This window comes from Pristis pectinata, chromosome 6 (assembly GCF_009764475.1).
Source record: "Pristis pectinata isolate sPriPec2 chromosome 6, sPriPec2.1.pri, whole genome shotgun sequence".
Lineage (NCBI taxonomy): Eukaryota > Metazoa > Chordata > Chondrichthyes > Rhinopristiformes > Pristidae > Pristis > Pristis pectinata.
In genome coordinates, this window is record NC_067410.1 from 60,423,676 (window position 1) to 60,442,304 (window position 18,629).

Here is an 18,629-nt window from a genome sequence, read left to right on the forward strand (position 1 = left end):
GTTGTGTCTGACTAGTTTTATTTTTTTGAGAAGTTAACTGTCAGGTTGATGAGGATGGCACATTTAAAGTGCTCCACCTAGATCAGAAAAATAAAAGCCAATGAGATCCAATGGAAAACGGCAAGATAGATCCAAGGTTAGTTCACTTGCAAGAACCAAAGGGCAATGATCACCAGGTACTGAATGATTGGACAGCTGTTGGTAGTGGGATCCCGCAGGGTTCAGTGCTATGTACCTTCCCCTTTCGAGATTTGTGTCAATGATTTAGAATGAAGCACGGAAGCAGTGATTAAAAGGTTTTCAGATGATAGAAAAATTGTCCTTGTGGTTGATTGGAAGGAAGTTCTAGACTTCAGGAAAATATCAAGCGGCTGGTCAGTTGGGCAGAGGAAGTTTAGCTCAGAGAAGTGAGATGTAGTGCATTTGGGAAGGGGAAAACAAAGAACACAGAATATATTGTGGGGTGCTGAGAAGCGTAGAGGAACAGAGGAACTTGGATTCAATGCCCACTTATCCTTGATGGCATCAGGACAGGCAGATGCTTTAAGGTGAGGCGGGAAAGATTTAAAAGGGACCTGAGGGGCAACTTCTTCACCCAGAGGGTGGGGTAGGTGTATGGAACAAGCTGCCAGAGGAAATGGTTGAGATGTGTACAGTTACAACATTTAAAAGACATTTGGGCTGGTACGTGGATAGGAAGGGTTTAGAGGATATGGGCCAAATGCAGGCAAATGGGACTAGCTTAGATGGGCATCTTGGTTGGCATTGACAAGTTGGGCCAAAGGGCCTGTTTCCCTGCTGTATGACCCTATGACTCTGAGATGGTAAAGAAAGCATGGAGAATATTTTCTTTTATATGCCAATGTATGGAATGTAAGAACAAGGACATCACAGTTGAATGGCATTACACACTAGTTAAGTCATAGCTAGAGGGTGGCACACAGCTCTGATCTATACATCGGAGGAAGAAAGCAATAATGCTGGCAAGGGTGTAAAAGAAATTTATGATGATATTACTGGAGCCAGTGAAGGAATTATTTGTGGAGTTTGACACCTAAAATCCATCTTGCGGAGAAGTACAAATAGGCCATCAGTCATACAGTCTATTAAACTGCTAACACGTGTATTAAATATGAAACACAACCAGACCTGTGCTGGAGTCTCCAAGTGTCTGCTTACAGGAACACAAAAGATCAGGAGCAGGAGTGTGCCACCAGGCTCCTCAAGCCTGCCCCGTCACTCACTATGATCATGGCTGATCTACGCTGGGCTCAACTCTGCTTCTTAGCTCCCCATAACCCTCAATTCCTCAACACTTCAAATATTTATCTAAAATATATTTAATGATCTGGCCTCCACCACACTCTTGGATGGAGAATTCCAGAGAATTCAATACCCCTGAAAGAAGAAATTTCTGCACAGCTCGGTTTTAAATGACTGGCACTTTATTTTACAGCTTGGCTTCCTCACCAGCCAAGCCAATGACCACTTGAACCTGTTGGACCACAGCTCTGTTGAATTCGTCAACAATGGTGAAAAATCAATGTCACAAGCACCATGCCCTCATTTTTTTTTTCTGTTTGTCAAATGCACATCTCAACAATTAGTTCTATGAGGCCTGGTGGCATTTATGCTTATTCCCAGTTGGATCAAAGTTCTGTGGGATCTCTTTATTGTCCACCTCAGTTGCTCAAGTTTAATCTGTGTTTCATCTCAACCTGATGCCAACTCGTCCTCTCAATTTATCGCAATCCAGGTTACCAGCTTTCTTTATTTGACAATGCCCGTGAATGTCCCTGTTTCTCATTTTAACTCAATATAGTCGTAAATTCAAGCTTGTAGCATCTGTGATGTTTTGTTCTTGTAATACACTGTGAATGGCAGGGCCCTAGGGAGTTTATTTGAACAGAGAGACCTTGGAGTACTTGCATAGTTCCTGAAAATGGGAACACAGGAAGACAGAGTGGTGAAGAAGGCGTATGGCTTGTTTGCCTTTGTTGGCCAAGGCTTTGAGTATAAGTGTTGGGGCGTCATGTTACAGTTGTATAAAATGTTGGTTAGGCTGCACTAGGAGTTTTGTGGGCAGTTCTGCTCGCCACATTATGGAATGGATAAGCTGAAGAGAGTGTAGAGAAGATTCACAAGGATGTTGTCTGGTTTAGAGGGCTTGAGTTATCAAGAGAGATTATGCAGGTCTGTTTTCCCTGGAGCGAAGGAGGATGCTGAGAGGTAACATGATTGAGGTATATAAAATTATGAGTGACATAGATAGGGTAGATAGCCAGTGTCTATTTCCCTTAGTAGTAGTGTCTAAAACTAGAGGCATAGGTTTAAAGTGAGAGAGAGGAGGTTTAAAAGGGACCTGAGGGGTAAATTTTTCACACAAAGTGTAGTTGGTATCTGGGATGAACTGCCACAGGAGATAGTGGAGGCACGAACAATCGCAACATTTAAGAGGCACCTGGACAGATACGTGAATGAACAGGGCATAGAGGGATATGGAATTAATGCAGGCAAATGGGATTAGTATAGGTGAGGATGATGGTCAGGATAGACACAATGGGCTGAAGGGCCTGTTTCTGTGCTGTAGAACTGGATGACTCCATGACTCTACTAAAGCATTTCTCATTGTTTGCCATGTTTTCACTTTGTCCCACCTTAACTTGTGCCTCATTGATGTATGTGTCAACTCATTACTCGATCTTGTTATTAGATGAGACTGGTTAGGTAGATTATACAGATTACACAGGTTTTTTTTATTTGTGCTAACAACCTTTGTACCAGGTGGCAATATTTTTCAGTGATAGTATCATTCCAACCTCTTGCAATTAACTTATCTTAACAATTTACACAAACAACACTGGATTATCATAAAAATTACAGACACTTAAATAGGCAAGGCACAGAAGGATACGGTCCTAATGTGGGCAAATGGGATTAGTCCAGATGGGCAAAAAGGTCGACATGGACGTGGTGGGCTGAAGGGCCTGTGTCTGTGCTCTGCAGCTCTGACTCTTTGGTTCCATGACTCCAAGAACAAGATGGAACTAGGAGGTTTCTCATACATTATAAATGCTTTCTGTCATTTATGTTTTTCTGTTGCTGCATATTGTGTTCAACCTCCCGATTGTTCTGTTACATATGCATCTGGTACTTCTGAAGGGCTGTACTTTGGTTTATACCTGAATTGTAATTAAGTGATAGGGATGCTAACATTTTGCTATGGAATTTGTAAGTGTGGGCTCCTCGTCTCCCACTTTCTGCTTGTAGCTGGCTTGCTGATAACCACGGTCCCCTCTTTCTATATGTTATACAGTTAAGAAATACTGTTGGTGTAGCAGTGGGAGTGGTATCCTGTAGTAGCAGTTGTACCTTGATATTTCACCAGGAACATAAAATAATAGGAGCAGAACTAGGCCACTTGGCCCCTCAAGCCTGTCCCATCATTCACTATGATCGAGGCTGATCTGTCGCAAGCCTCATCTCTTCTGTGCCAGTTTCCCCATAGCCCTCAATTCCCTGATCTTTCAAAAATGTATCTATTTTAAATGCCTTGTATGATCTAGCCTCCACAACCCTCTGGAGTACAGAGATTCACTAAACTCTGAGAGAAGTTCCAACGCACCTCAGTTTTAAATGACTGGCCCCTAATCTTCTAATTTTGTCCTTTCCTTCGAGATTCTCACACAGGTGAAAACACCTCGACATCTACCCTGTCATGCTCCCTCAGGATCTTGCATATTTCATATATCCTGTCAAAGTGTTATTTCCCTTTCGCACGTGGGAGATTTTTCACCTCATCAGCCAAATTCACAACCCAATTTTTGTGGGATATTTTCTGGGCACTTCCTTCTTGTCTCCCTCCCACCTGCACGTTAATTATCAATTCTATCCTTTTTGCTTGGATATGGATCTTAGGCTCTCACTGTGCTGAACCAGATTTTCTTAATGCTCTCTTCCAATAGTTGAACCTGATGTAAATGCATTCAGGTCAAACCCTGAAATTTTGGTGTCTTCAATATGACTGCAGTAAACTCTAATTAATATTTCCAGCCTCAGCAGTCTCATGGAAAATGAATTTTAAAGGGCGAGAATCACATTTCAAGGAAAAATGAGGAAAAACTGTATGAATTATTTTAAAAGCCTTATAGGAAAAGTGACATCTGGGAAGTGGGTCCAAAAATCTAGAGGCTGTCAGAACACCATAAGACAAGTTAAACCCAACCTGGAAAACAGTTTCCAATTTAGGGCACAAACTTCAGGAAAGATGCCATAAGTGGGTGCAGAAGAGATTCAGTAGATTGGGACCAAATCGGGAGTATTCCAGTTGCGGAGAGAATGAAGAACCTGGAGTTGTTAAACTTAGGAAGCGATTTGATTGTGGTGTCTAAAATTGTGGGTTTCTGTGGTTTAAATAGGAGAATATGGTATCAAAAATGTTGTTCAGCCAAGAAGATACTGCAGAGTAATTGGCAAAGGAATCAGAAACGATAAGGAGAAGGATTTTTTTGCCTAGACTTGTCATGTCAGATTAATCCTTGAATTTATAATGCTCCATGGATCCAGGGAGTGGGATTAACTGGATAGGTCTACCAAAGATCACCAAGGCTAGATATTCTAAAGGCGCGATATTGTCCTTCTGCTGTGCATAATCCCATGATTCTTTGTTGGTACTTTCTTTGGAAAGTCAAGGTAGTACTCTCATAGTGAATGATAGGGCCCTGGGAAGTGTTATAGAACAGAGGGACCTTGGGGTTCAGATACATGGTTTCCTAAAAATGAAGTAACAGGTAGACAGGGTGATGAAGAAGGCTTTTGACATGCTGGCACTCATCAGTCAAGGCACTGAGTATAGAAGCTGGGAGGTTATGTTGCAGTTGTACAAAATGCTGGTGAGGCCGCATTTGGAGTATTGTGTACAGTTTTGGTCACCATGCTATAGGAAATATGTTATTAAACTAGAAAGAGTGCAGAAAAGATTTACAAGTGTGTTGCCAGGACTTGAGGGACTGAATTATAGGGAGAGGTTGGATAGGCTAGGACTTTTTTCCTTGGAGTGTGGGAGACTGAGAGGTGATCTTATAGAGGTATATAAAATTATGAGGGGCATAGATAGGGTGAATGCACTCAGTCTTTTTCCCAGAGTTGAGGAATCAAGAACTAGAGGGCATAGGTTTAAGGTGAGAGGGGAAACACTTGATAGGAACTTGAGGGGCAACTTTTTTACACAGAGAGTGGTGTGCATGTAGAATGAGCTACCAGAGGAAATGGTTAAGGCAGGTACATAAACAACTTTTAAAAGACTTGGACAGGTACATGGATAGGAAAGGTTTAGAAGGTTATGGACCAAACACAGGCAAATGGGACTAGCTTGGATGAGTATCTTGGTCAGCATGGCCCAGTTAGGCTGAAAAGCCTGTTTACATGCTGTTTGACACTGTGGTGCAATTTCCCCATCTCACGAGACTTGAACTTGGCAATTTTTTTACAGATCGCTTGCCGCAGTGATATCGTCAACATTCTGCTGGACAATGGAGCGAATGTGAACAAGCTGAATAACGAAGGTGTTTCTGCGCTCAACAGCAGCCAGACGCTTTACTATCCAGTAGGCTGCTTTAAAATCAAGGGAGTTACCAGAAATGCAGATGTTAAGAAGGTTGGTTTCACTTGACTGGTTGTTTCGCTTGTGTCCTCTCCACTCCACTTGAGCCAAACCTCCAACTTCAAGATTCCCTTAATGGTAGGACAGGGAATTTGGGGCCTTGGTGAGACTTCCAATCTTGATGTTCACCACCCACCTATTCACCCAGTGGGTGTACAGATCCTTGGGCCATGAATTGGATGAGATAATGTTTACAGTTTACATTTCTGTCATGCAAAGTTTGAGACTGAAAAGAGCAAATCACAAACTGTAGCCCAGCCAAATTGAACCCATTCTTTCTAAGTCCAAAATAGTTCTTGGTTTGACCTTTTTGCTATAGACTTTTTTTTGCTGAGCTGTCAATCAAAGTGTTGGCAACGCCTCACAGCTCCAGTGACCCAAATTCAAACCTGACCTCCAGTGCCCTCTGTGTGGATCTTGCACGTTCTCCCTGTGATCATTGGGTTTCCTACAGGTGCTCCACTTTCTTTCCACATCCCAGACGTGCAAAGGCATACTTAGGGCAATTTATGGTGGTCAGAGTAGGTTAATTGGTCACTGTAAATTGCCCATTGTGTATGTGAGTGGTAGAATCTGGGTGGTGTGGGGTGGGAGTTGATGAGAATGTGGAGGGAATAACAATGGGATCAATGTGGGACTGGTGAGGATCAATGCTTAATGGTAGTTGTGAACTCAGTGGGCCAAATAGTCTGTTTCCATGCTGTATGACTTTATGACTCATTTTGGTGACTTAACTTTGAACTCCTCTTTCTGCAGGTCAAGCGTGCTCCTGTTAGAACTTCAGTCAGAAAGATTTCCCAGAAAGAAAGTGCTGGTGAACTAACAGAGGAAGTGAAGAAGGCCAAAAGGCTCTCGATTTACGACCGCAGAATCAGGTTGGGCAGCATAGTCCTCAAGAGACCTCCATCAGTAAGCAGTGAAAAGGATGAGGAGGTTGCAGAGTTGGGAGCATCAGGAGAGGAGGAAAGTGTAACGTCTGAGATGGATGATAATTCCGAGAGGCTGCAGTCACCATCAGTGGGGTCTCCCTCTTCCGGAGGCTCTGGGTCTGAGTTGAGTGACCGCAACTATCTGATAACGGTTGGTAACCAACATTTGCATCGTGCAGCTTATATGTTGAGCAGGAACAAGAAATTCAGGGAGTTGACTAAGAATCCACCCCAAAGATCTGATGGTACACAAGTTGAAAATGTACGGAGAATAGCAGAAATGAAATCGGAGTAAGTGCAATAATAGTCTCACTCATAGAGCAATAAAAGCTACCCATCTAAGTACAGCTCAGAGGATATATTAACAGTTAACCTCCTTAGGTGACTACTTGATGTATTTTACAACAATTATCTGTGCCCCTCATCTTCTGCTGAAGGTCCCAGTTGCCTTTCTGAAAATCATCTGGATTTCGAATAAGTGACTTCTTATTCTTTCAGCCACTAACTCAGGAGTGCAGGTGTCAACTGCAGCAAAATTGCAGGTGTCAACTGCAGCAAAATTGCAGTTGAAAGCCAAGCCTAAACTGGCCAACTCGACATGCCGATTGGACTTGAAGTCCTGGACGAGCTCTATAACAGTCTCACCATTACCAAGAGCAATTACCCCCCACTCTGCTCTGTAACAGTAAAATTCCAACAAGCCTCTATTGACTATTCGCAAATCCTGATGGTCGGCATCTGGCTCACTAGGTGATGTGTCTCATGCTCCCATTCAGCTCACTGGGCCTCTGGTTTCCATGCTCCCTTTAATATAACAGAGCCCCAGTTCTTGAGCTCTCGTTTAACTCAATGGGGCCCCGTTTCCCACACACTCTTTCAACTGACCAGGGTCCGTTTCCTGTGCTTCCTTTAAATTTAATGGCTTTACTGGGAAATTTATTATAATGTATGGTGTTTTGAATTATTATGTAAGACTCCGATAATCCGACACCCTTGAGACTTCGATGTCGGACTGGCAGATTTTCCAGACAATTGGGTGTTACTCCTATGAATACCCAAATACATTTTTATTTCAGGAGCAACCCACTAATGCTGCAGGAGCTCAGCGGGTCAGACAGCATCGATAGAGGGAAATGGATAGTTGACACTTCAGGTTGAGACCCTTCATCTGGACTGGAAGTGAAGCCATCCAGTCCAGATGAAGGGTCTCGACCTAAAACGTTGACTGTCCATTGCTGCCTGAACAGCTGAGTTCCTCCAGCATTTTGTGTTGTTGACAACATATGTTGGCGCAGATTCCAGTATCTGCAATCTCTTGCGCCTTCATTTTTATTTCACTTTTTCACGTTACACAGTGGTTTAATAAATTTTCCAGTGAGTTTAAAGGGAACAGGAAATGTATACTCTGGACTCTGTCCCCAGCTGCAAACCTACCTATGTTCTAGACCCCTGGTATTCCAAGCCCCAACCCTGGCTCAGTCTGGACCCCAGCTCAAACCGTACTCTAGACCCCTGGCTATGGCCTCATATCCCGCTTACACTCTGGAGCCCCCCCCAACACATTCTGGACCAATGAGTGAGCCTGAAGCCAGGCCATCAGGACTTCCAAACAATCAGAGGCTGGATTATTGGAGCTTTACTGTCCTGTGTAACATCTTACAAAAAAAGTGAATTAATCGTGGGTTTGGGTATTAATAGCAGTAACATCCAGTAGTCAACAGAACACTACGGACCACTTCTTGCACTACCATGAAATTGTTTCTAATTGTGGTTTTGCACTAATGTTTTGCACAATCTTTTTCTTCACTGTCTTGTATTATTTATGTTTTGTGTGTTGTCTGAATCTACATGTCTGTGATGTAGCTCAAGTTTTTCATTGTACCTGTACCTCATTGTACTTGTGCGCATGACAATAAACCCAACTTGACTTGACTTGAGCAAAGTGCCAAGGGTGCCGAATTAGTAGAGTTTTATTGTATAATATTCTCAGTCTAGAGCCATACAGCATGGAAACAGGCCTTTCGGCCCAACTGGTCCATGCCCTCCAAGATGCCCATCCAAGCTAGTCCTATTTACCTCTGTTTGGCCCATATCCTTTTAAACCTTTCCTATCCATGTTCCTCTCCAACTGTCTTTTAAAAGTTGTTATTTAAATATAGTTAAATGTGGTTTAATCTGATTAATTATTCTTTACCTTGTGTTGAATGTGATTGTGTTTGTCTTTAATTCTGATATGCTTGTACAAAAATTGTTAATCTTTCAATTATCACAAGCTGATGATACTGTTTTCTCATATACTGTATATCTCATTCCCAGGCACCAGAGTAGAAGAAAGGTTACTTATCTACTCCTCCGTAGAGGGGCAAACCCCAATATTTCCACACATCCAATGCCATCAATTTTTTTCTCATTGTTGGCAGCAGACATCTCAGCAATCAAGGCCTTAATAGGGGTCGGAGCAGATCCAAACATCCGACTTCAAACAATGGTAATGCATCAAACTCGTGTCATCTGACACAGTGGATGGCAGTGCCACTGTTGGCAGTGCTTGTGACTTTGATTAGAGGATGTGAATAGCACTTTGTGTTCAACAGAGCACAGCCCACAGTATGATTTAGGTTCAGACTCTAAGTTCTGCAGCAGGCTTGACACTGACTAACAATCTGGTATTGGTTTATTATTGTCACATGTACTGGGATACAATGAAAAGCTTTCGTTTTGTATGCCATCCAGACAGATCATTCCATATACAATTAAATCAAGGTAGTGAAAAACAAAAACAGAATGCAGAATGTAGTGTTGCAGATAGAGAGAAAGTGTAGTGCAGGTAGACAAATAAAGTGCAACAGCCACAATTGGGAGTTAAAGAGTTCTTCATTTATATAGCACTTTTGAACCTTGAATACTTAACAAAGATGATTAAGCAAGAAAGAACCAAAGAAGTAATATTTGGCTAAAAAGGCATGAACAAAATTATAGCGAGGTAGGAAGGGCTCTGGGAGAATACAATAATAACACAATTTTAAAACCTTCGGGTGTTTATAGATATTTTATAGCTTTTTAAAGTATTCTTAAAACAAAAAAATACTGGAAATCTGAAACTATAGGACAAAGTGCTGAAAATACTCTGCGGGTCAGGCAGCATCAGTGAACATCAGAGAAACAGAGTTAATGTTGTGGAAGTACAGGGAGTTTGCAAATTCTCCCTGTAACTGCATGGGTTTTACCTGGGTGCGCCAGTTTCCTCCCACGTCCCAAAGGATCTGCGAGTTGGGAGGTTAATTGGCTGCTCTAAATTGCCCCCAGTGTGTGGGTGAGTGGTGGGAGAATCAGGAGGCTGTTAATGAGTATTCATGAGAGAATGTATTTTAGGGAAATAAGTGGAGAAATGGGATTGATGGGATATGTCTAAGAGATGCAATAAACTCAAGGGGCTGAATGGCCTTCTGTGTCAAATGAAGATATTAAATTCATTGTCAAACCTGAAGGGCTATAAAGTGAGTGATCAGTAGTGGAGGTCTGTTTCTCAAAATTAGAATACAGCCAGAGGCTGAAGACAGAGGTCACGGAACTGAAGTGCATACCCAAAGTGATATGTAATCTGGATCGTGGAGCTGATTGTCCAGTTGGCAGATGGTTTGCCTGGTGTGGAGGAAATCAGCCAGGAGTCATGAATCAAATGTTGGTTCACCTGAAAGAAGAGTTTGAGGCCCTATATAATGGAAAGGATGGAGGTAGGAGGTAGGTGTTGCATCTCCTGTCTTGTGTAAGGGACCGAGTGTTGGAGGTGATTGAAGAGACTTCAATGAGAATGGTATTTTAATTGCATAGTCCTTGGTAAGGTTTCATACAGCAATTTTCCAAAAAGGTGTAGCATGAAAGTTAGGTTAATTGGCCACTGTAAATTGCCTCCGCTGTGTTGGTGAGTGGTAGAATCTGAGGAGAGTTGATGGGAATATGGGGAGGATGGGTTATAGAGATTGCTTCGTAAGTCAGGATGTACTCAATGTGCTTAAATGGCCTCCATCTATGTTGCAAGAGAATATGAAAAATAGCTGGGCAATCTGATTCTTGGTAATGTTGGTTGAAGGAGATATATTGGCCAGGGCATCTCTGTGCTTCTTCAGATCATGCTGGGGGTACGTTATGTGATGTCCAGAGGACAGAAAAGGGCCCCCATTTCATGTATCATACAAAAGATTGTACTTCTGACTGTGCAGCATGCCCTCGGTGTTGCACTGGAGTCTCAGCATAGTGCTAGTCTTCAGAAGCACTGGTGAGGGAAATTTGAGCCACAGAATGTGATTGTAGGTGCTTTATTCCCTCTGCAAAACAATGCTGTAGTTGTGAATGTTTTTTTGCCAGGGCAGTGAAGGCCAGGAGATGAAATGAAGGGAATACATTGGACCACTGGGCCAGTTGTGCACTGAACATTCCATAGTAGGAATGGGTGATAACAAAGGCCAGGCTGGGAAGAAATTGGAAGTGGGGAAAAAAGTTAAGGACCATGTTTGGGAAAGGATTCCAGTGAATGGAGAGCAAAAAGCTTCAAGGTAGAAAGTTTGAAAGTGCATTTGTAAATCAGGTGATGGAAGTCATTGCTAGCTGACTAGACTCTGTGGATGTTGCTGATAAGTTGCAATGGAAGCAAGCACACCAATTGAACTGTCCACCACGTACCTGCCTGAAGAGGGAGGTGGATGGTCGGGAGCTTCCTTAGTGTGGGAGTTAATGGAAGTTCATGACTGTTGGAGGGGTCAGAAGGCAGAATCTTCATCACTGGTAAAGGAGCCAGAGGCTGGGAGGTTTGACTCTGGGATGGGTGAGAAGACAGGGAAGTTTTTTTGCTCTGAGAGGGGCCAGTGGTGGTGTGGTTAGCTATTGTATCAGTGGGTGTGGAGAGGGTCTGTGAGCTTGGCTCCTGTAGACTTCCAGGTTGGAAGGCGGGAAGTGAATTGGGCTTACTGCTTCTGAAGTGGCAACAAGTAGTGCTGCTGTGGAGACATGCAGGACAGCATATACTTGTTCACGGATGGTTCAAGCCTGGAATGGAATCTAGGAGCACAAAATGCTTGAGAAGAGGGAAAGGAAGAGTGGCACAGCTGCATGATGGGAAGTGGAAGAGAGAAGGACCCAAGCGGTCTTGAGAGGACAATGGAGGAAGTTGTACGAGCACACTGACAGTTTTTCTGCATTCCTTCTAACCTCGCTCAGAGTCCTAGAGTAATGCAGGAAACAGGCCCTTCAGCCCTACACCGATCAAGGTGCGCACCTAAGTTAGTCCCATTTGGCCCATATCCCACTAAACCTTTCCTATCCATCTACCTGTCCAAATGTCTTTTAAATGTTGTTATTGTACCTGCCTCGGTGAACACGATCAAGTATGGGACATACAAAGAAAACCTCAGAGCCAAACACATCCATCAGAAGTTTGGAAAAGAATTCAATAGGATTACCAGTTTCGGCATCTTCAGGAAGGCCAATGATCTGCAAATTGTTCCTCCGACTTCGACTTTCTAAATCAATAATCTTCTGTCTTTGCTGTTCCAGTATTTGGGTAGTCAAAGTTAAATCCTTTTCCAATGAGCTCATTCTATGATCTCTCTCTTTGCCAGCTTCATCCAGTTCAGCAATTAATTTCTGTTGTTTAACATTTTCCTGTTTAAGTGTTCTTAGTCTGTCTTCAATCTCCTTTAACAGTGTTTCCAGAGTGGAAAATTTCTGATCAAGTTCTTTATCCAGGGTTTAGAAATAGCTTCCAAAGCAAGTTGAGGATCTCCATTCCTCTTGCTTTCAGCTGCACCTTTAGTTCTGGTGTTCATTTCTGGCAGTTAAAAATCAAAGTCCAATGTTATAAAAGTATTATAAAAGTCTTATTAAAACTTTAGCATAGATACTAAGAGGGTGGTGAACAAAAAATTAAAAAGTGAGTGGAGCAGTGCCAAGATGCAACCTACTCCATCTAGCACCACCAAGAGAGTCCGTACCTGCCTCAACTACTTTCTCTGGCAGCTCATTCCATATATGCACCACCGTCTGTGTAAAGAAGTTGCCCCTCAGGTCCCTTTTAAATCTTTCCCCTCTCATCTTCAACCTATGCCCTCTAGTTTTTGGTTCCCTTTCCCTGGGAAAAAGCATTCACCCCATCTATGCCCCTCATGATTTTATACACCTCTATAAGATCACCCCTCGGTCTAGGATGCTCCCAGGAATGAAGTCCCAGCCTATCTAAAATATTCCTATAACTCAGGCCCTCGAGTCCTGACAACATTCTCATAAATCTTCTTAGCACTCTTTCCAGCTTAATGACATCCTTCCTTTAACAGGGTGACCAAAACTATATACAATACTCCAGATGTGGCCTCACCAATGTCTTGTACACTATGTCCCAACTCCTGTACTTAATGGAGTCACAAGAGACTGCAGATGTTGGAATCTGGAGCAACAAACAATCTGCTGGAAGAACTCAGCAGGTTGAGCAGCATCTGTGAGAGGAAAGGTCCTGATGCAGGATTTCAACCCGAAACGTCGACAATTCCTTTCCTCCCACAGGTGCTGTTCAACCCGCTGAGTTCTTCTAGCAGATTGTTTGTTGCCCTGACTGATGAAGGCCAGTATGCCAAATGCCTTCTTCACCACTCTGTCCACCTGTGAAGCCACTTTCAGCAAACTATGTACATGTACTCCTTGGTCCCTCTGTTCCATAACACTCCCCAGGGCTCTACCATTTACTGAATAAGTCCTACCCTGGTTTGACTTCCCAAGATGCAACATCTTGCACTTAACTGAACTGAAAGCCACTTGCTAATCCTCAGCCCAATTATCTAGCTGATCAAGATCTTTACAGCAGAGATGTTGCATGTTCCTCAACACCGAGTCCATGACTGTCTTAGCTAATCCATCTCACTCTGCAATTCACCAGAGAGCCATGAAACTCGTGCCTCAAATGAAACCAGAATATGTTGGGGACATTGAGCAGGTTGGGCAGCATCTGTGGAGAGGGAAACGGTCAGCTATTCAGCTTGATGACCTTACATCTAGTTTGCTTTGCAAACCTGTCTCAGATTGACCCATGGAGATGCACAGTGGGTCCTTTCCTGTGAGACTGCTGAATTAGCACTCGCATCTCTCTGCGAGCACATTCCTTCCCATCCCAGTTTCCTCCCACATCCCAAAATCATACGGGCTGATAGGCTAATTGGCTGCTGTAAATTGCCTCGACCTGAGAAACAAAGGGCTGCAGATGCTGGAATATAGATGGAAAAACACTATGATGATGGAGGAACTCAGCAGGCCAGGCAGCATCCATGGAGAAGAGCAGGCGGTCAACGTTTTGGGTCAGGACGCTTTTTCAGGACTGAAGATAGGAAAAGGGAAGCCCAATATATAGGAGGGAAAAGCAGAGCAGTGATAGGTGGACAAAAGAGGGGAGGTGGGGTGGGCACAGGGTGGTGATAGGTAGATGCAGGTAAAAGATAGTGATAGGCAGTGCAGGGGAGGAGGGGAGAGCAGATCTATCGGGGGATGGGTCAAAGGTAAGGAGAGAAAAAAGGGGGTAGAAAAAAGAGTGAGAGGCTAGGAAAGGGAAGAAAAAAACAGGCATGGTTGTGGGGGGGGGGGGAGGGGGGTGGATTCTTGTATGTTTCAATGAAATTACTCTCATTCTTCACTAAGTACTTCCCACCCGATCTGTTTCTCTATAACATCACGAAAGGTGGTTCTCCCACTTTAAGTGGGAGAATTCCTCTACCTGTGTGGGTGGGTGGTAGAGTCTGGGGGGGGGGGGGGGCGCGGGGGAAGAAGTTAGTGAGAATGTGGGGATCATTAGTGCAGGTGGGTGGTTGATGGTTGGTGCAGTCTCAGTGGGCCGAAGGACCTGTTTCCGTGCTGTATCTCTCCATGACTCTACATAAATGTAAGATGTTGTCACATGACTGGGCCACATCCTGTAGCATGGCTGGAACCAATGATGTGCACCGTGCAACCCACGTTGTTGTTTGCCTGCACCATGTGACTTGCGTGACACTGTCACCATAGGACATGCCCTGAGCTGTGGAGCTGTTAAGATGGGGGCAGGGAGGGTAGGAAGTAACAAAGACCAGTCACTGTGACCTCATCATCCCGCAGATGTTGCACGTATGAAAAATGATGCAGGTTCCCGCTCCAAATCCTTGTTCCTGGCTGGATACGCAGCTTGAGGGAAAGAATTGGACTGTAAAGCTAATGTTGTGGGAAAGGAAATCAGCTGGGCTGCCAAATGAGATGGCTGATCACAGGGTTTTGACTTGGAAGCGTTGAAAATTCCTTTCATCCCACAGATGCTATTTGACCCACTGCGTTCTCCCGGCAGATTGTTTGTTGTCAAATGAGATTGCTAGTTTGCCATTGCCCATTCCAACACAACAATCAAAGACCAACTTCACCCCCATTATCTTCAGCAGAGACGGAGAGACAATACAGACACCCCTGACAGTATGTTCGATCACATAAAATACATAAGAGGAAGGACAAGTTGGTCATGTGGACCTCAAGTCCACCTGATCCCCACATCCTTTGATTCCTTGCAGCATTCAGAAATCTGTCTGTTTCAGACTTAGTGGCTGAAGCCCTTTGCAGTAGAAAGTTCCAGATATTCACAAGTTCCCAAGGAAACTTCTCCTCATTTCAGCCCTGGATGGCCAACTCTTTATTATGATAATGCTCCCCAATTCTAGACTTTTTTTCAGAGGAAACAGCCTGTCAGAAACTATACTGTAAGTTCCTCACGGACTCTTGTATGCTTCAATGAAATTACTCTCATTCTTCAGTAAGGACTTCCCACTCAATCTGTTTCTCTATAGCGTCACAAAAGGTGGGATCCCATTCTGGCACCATGAAAGGTGCTGCCTTAAATTTTGGGTCAATCTTAATTTAATGGGGGGGTTGGTGGTGAAGACTTTTCGCTGTAACATAATCTCCCAGACACATTCTCAGCTGGGCAATGAGATTTGCACTTGTCTATTTGAAGTCAATGCTAGCGAAGTACCATAAATAATGAATGACATTAGTGGGTCAGTGAGGGTATCTGTTTCAACGAGCCGGGAGGATATGGGCAATTGGCTGATACTTGTACCCATACCCGAGCATCCCTCTTCCATTAATATAAGAAACCTTTTAAGAAGTAGGGCTGTTTCCATTCCTCTGAGTGCAGATTTGAAGTTGCCACGTTGGGTTTTGCCCAAGTACATTCCATCTTCCTCTCAGCCTCTTCCTCTCTCAGCCCTTAACGATTGTTCTGAGGTGAAGGTTCAAGTGATACAGGTCAACTAGTAAGCCAGATGCACGGTCAATGTCTGCCTGTGCTCTGTAACTCTGCTTCCATCCAATAAGTTGTCCCTCCACACCACCACCACTTTGGTTTGGCTGCACTTGGAGTATTGTGTACAATTCTGGTCACCCCATTACAGGAAAGATGTGGAGGCTTTGGAGAGGGTGCAGAAGTTTACCAGGATGCTGCCTGGATTTGAGAGTATGAACTATAAGGAGAGGTTGGACAAGCTTGAATTGTTTTTTCTGGAGCATTCGAGGCTGAGGGGAGACCTGATAGCAATTTATAAACTTATGACAGGCATGAATAAGGTAGACAATCAGAATCTTTTCTCCCAGGGTAGAAAAGTCAAATAGTAGAGGACATGTATTTAAGGTGAGAGGGGGAAAGTTTAAAGGAGATGTGTGGGCAAGTTTTTTTACACAGAGAGCGGTAGGTACCTGGAATGGGCTGCCAGGGGTAGTGGTGGAAGCAGATACAATACTGGTGTTTAAGAGGTTATTAACTAGGCACATAACTATGCAGGAAATGGAGGGATATGGGCCATGTATAAGCAGGAGAGATTTAGTTTAATTCGGCATTGTGTTCAGCACAGACATTGTAGGCTGAAGGGTCTGTTCCTGTGCTGTACTGTTCTATGTAATGTACCATCAACATTTGTCATGTGCCCTCTAAATCGCAGCCTCAGGCTGAAAGAGTGAAAACACAAAACTTTGATGGGATACATTGCATGAAAACAAAATATGGGTGAACACAAGGACAATGGTTTTGCTTTATGCTTGCAGATGGAAGGAATGAATGGACTACTCCCACTCCACATTGCTGCAAATCTCCCAAGCAAGAAAGGAGTGACGGTTACAGAGCTCCTGCTGAAGGCTGGAGCAAACCCTGATCTACGAGCAGAAGACAAGGATGAGATCTATGAGCCTGATCAGGTACCGTTTTCAATGTCTGGTCCCACGCTGCTTAAACCTACTGGGACAAAATAGATTCACTTACTGCTATCCCAGGAATTATACAAAGATCAAAAGAGGCCCAGATCGCCTGGCCTATGCTTCTAGTTTTGTTGACCTGTTTTGAGCCATAACCTGCATCTAGTGCCAACTGTAGGTCAGCAGGCACAGGAGATGGCTGCAAAGGACCTGGGTTTTGTATGTAGTTTACTGAGAGCAAACTGAGGAAGGTCAGTCACGGGTGTGTTAGAATGTGCCACAGTGTGATTCTCAATATTGTCCAGGTTCACATTGACATATCAGTTATGTCCCGGTCTATTCAACGAGGGACAACTTTGTCTACTTTTCTCAATGGAGAAGGCAACAAAAGTGCATCAGTGAGTTTTAGACAACTTCCGTCATCAGATTTCTGAATGGACCATGAATCCATGAGCACTACCACGTTATTCCTCTTTTGGAATAAGAGGAAATAGTCCTTGTATGGTAATTTTTATGTCGTGCACTGTACTGCTGCCGCAAAACAACAAATTTCACGACATATGTCAGTGATAATAAACCTGACTCTGACTTCCTCATGACAGAGAGGGTGGTTGACTCCACCTGTGTCATCCTGAGGTTCTGACTGGAGAACATGGAGCTTGACTGAAACCACACGGTGTTTCACTCCCTCAGTGTCTCAGTGCGGTGTTACAGTACCAAGGAATCAGTATAGTCGTGCAAGTAGATTGCACGGTACTTTCATCTTGTGTCACTCGACTGGTTTGCTATCTTCCATGCATCATTCCAGACCACAGCAGGGTGATTAGAGAGGAGGACCATCCCCACACATCTGGCACAAGTGAGAGTGTGGTGCAAAAAAGGAGCCTCTTTTAATGAGAAGTAATAGACATTGGCACCACTCACTTCTGACATAAGAAATAGGAGCAGGAGGAGGCCATCTGGCCCATCGAACCTGCACCGCCATTCAATAAGATCATGGCTGATCTGGCTGTGGACTCAGATCCACCTACCTGCCTTTTCCCCATAAACCCTTAATTTCCCTACTATGCAAAAATGTATCTTACTGTGTCTTTAATGAGGTAGCCCCTACTGCTTCCCTGAGAATTCCACAGATTCACTACTCTCTGGGAGTAGTTCCTCCTTATCTCCATCCTAAATCTACTCCCTTGAATCTTGAGGCTATGTCCCCTAGTTCTCGTCTCACCTACCAGTGGAAACAACTTCCCTGCCTCTATCTTATGTATCCATAATTTTATGTTTCTATAAGATCCCCTCTCATTCTTTTGAATTCCAGCGAGTATAGTCCCAGGCAACTCAATCTCTCCTCATAGGCTAACCCCCTCATCTCCAGAATCAACCTGGTGAGCCTCCTCTGCACCACCTCCAAAGCCAGTATATCTCTTCTCAAGTAAGGAGACCAGAACTGCACGCAGAACTCCAGGTGCAGCCTCACCAGTACCCTGTACAGTTGCAGCATAACCTCCCTGTTTTTAAATTCAATCCCTCCAGCAATGAAGGCCAACGTTCTATTTGCCTTCTTGGTAACCTGTTGCACCTGCAAACCAATCTTTTGCAATTCCTGCACCAGCACTCCCAAGTCCTTCTGCACCACAGCATGCTGCAATGTTTCACCATTTAAATAATAATCTGATCTATTTTTATAAGATAAGACATCTTTATTAGTCACATGTACATCGAAACACGCAGTAAAGTACATCTTTTTGCATAGAGTGTTCTGGGGGCAGCCTGCATGTGTCGCCACGCTTCCAGCGCCAACA

The 18,629-nt window shown here is 43.8% G+C and overlaps 1 protein-coding gene across 1 annotated transcript in view; it reads left to right on the forward strand.

Moving 5' to 3' along the window:
• ankmy1 (ankyrin repeat and MYND domain containing 1) overlaps positions 1-18,629 on the forward strand; it is a 76,425-nt gene that overhangs the window by 17,257 nt on the left and 40,539 nt on the right. The window contains exons 5-8 of the mRNA XM_052018581.1: positions 5,492-5,656; positions 6,419-6,882; positions 8,908-9,079; positions 16,684-16,833. Of these exons, the coding sequence (XP_051874541.1) occupies positions 5,492-5,656; positions 6,419-6,882; positions 8,908-9,079; positions 16,684-16,833 (951 nt within the window). The remainder of the gene's footprint in view (positions 1-5,491; positions 5,657-6,418; positions 6,883-8,907; positions 9,080-16,683; positions 16,834-18,629) is intronic.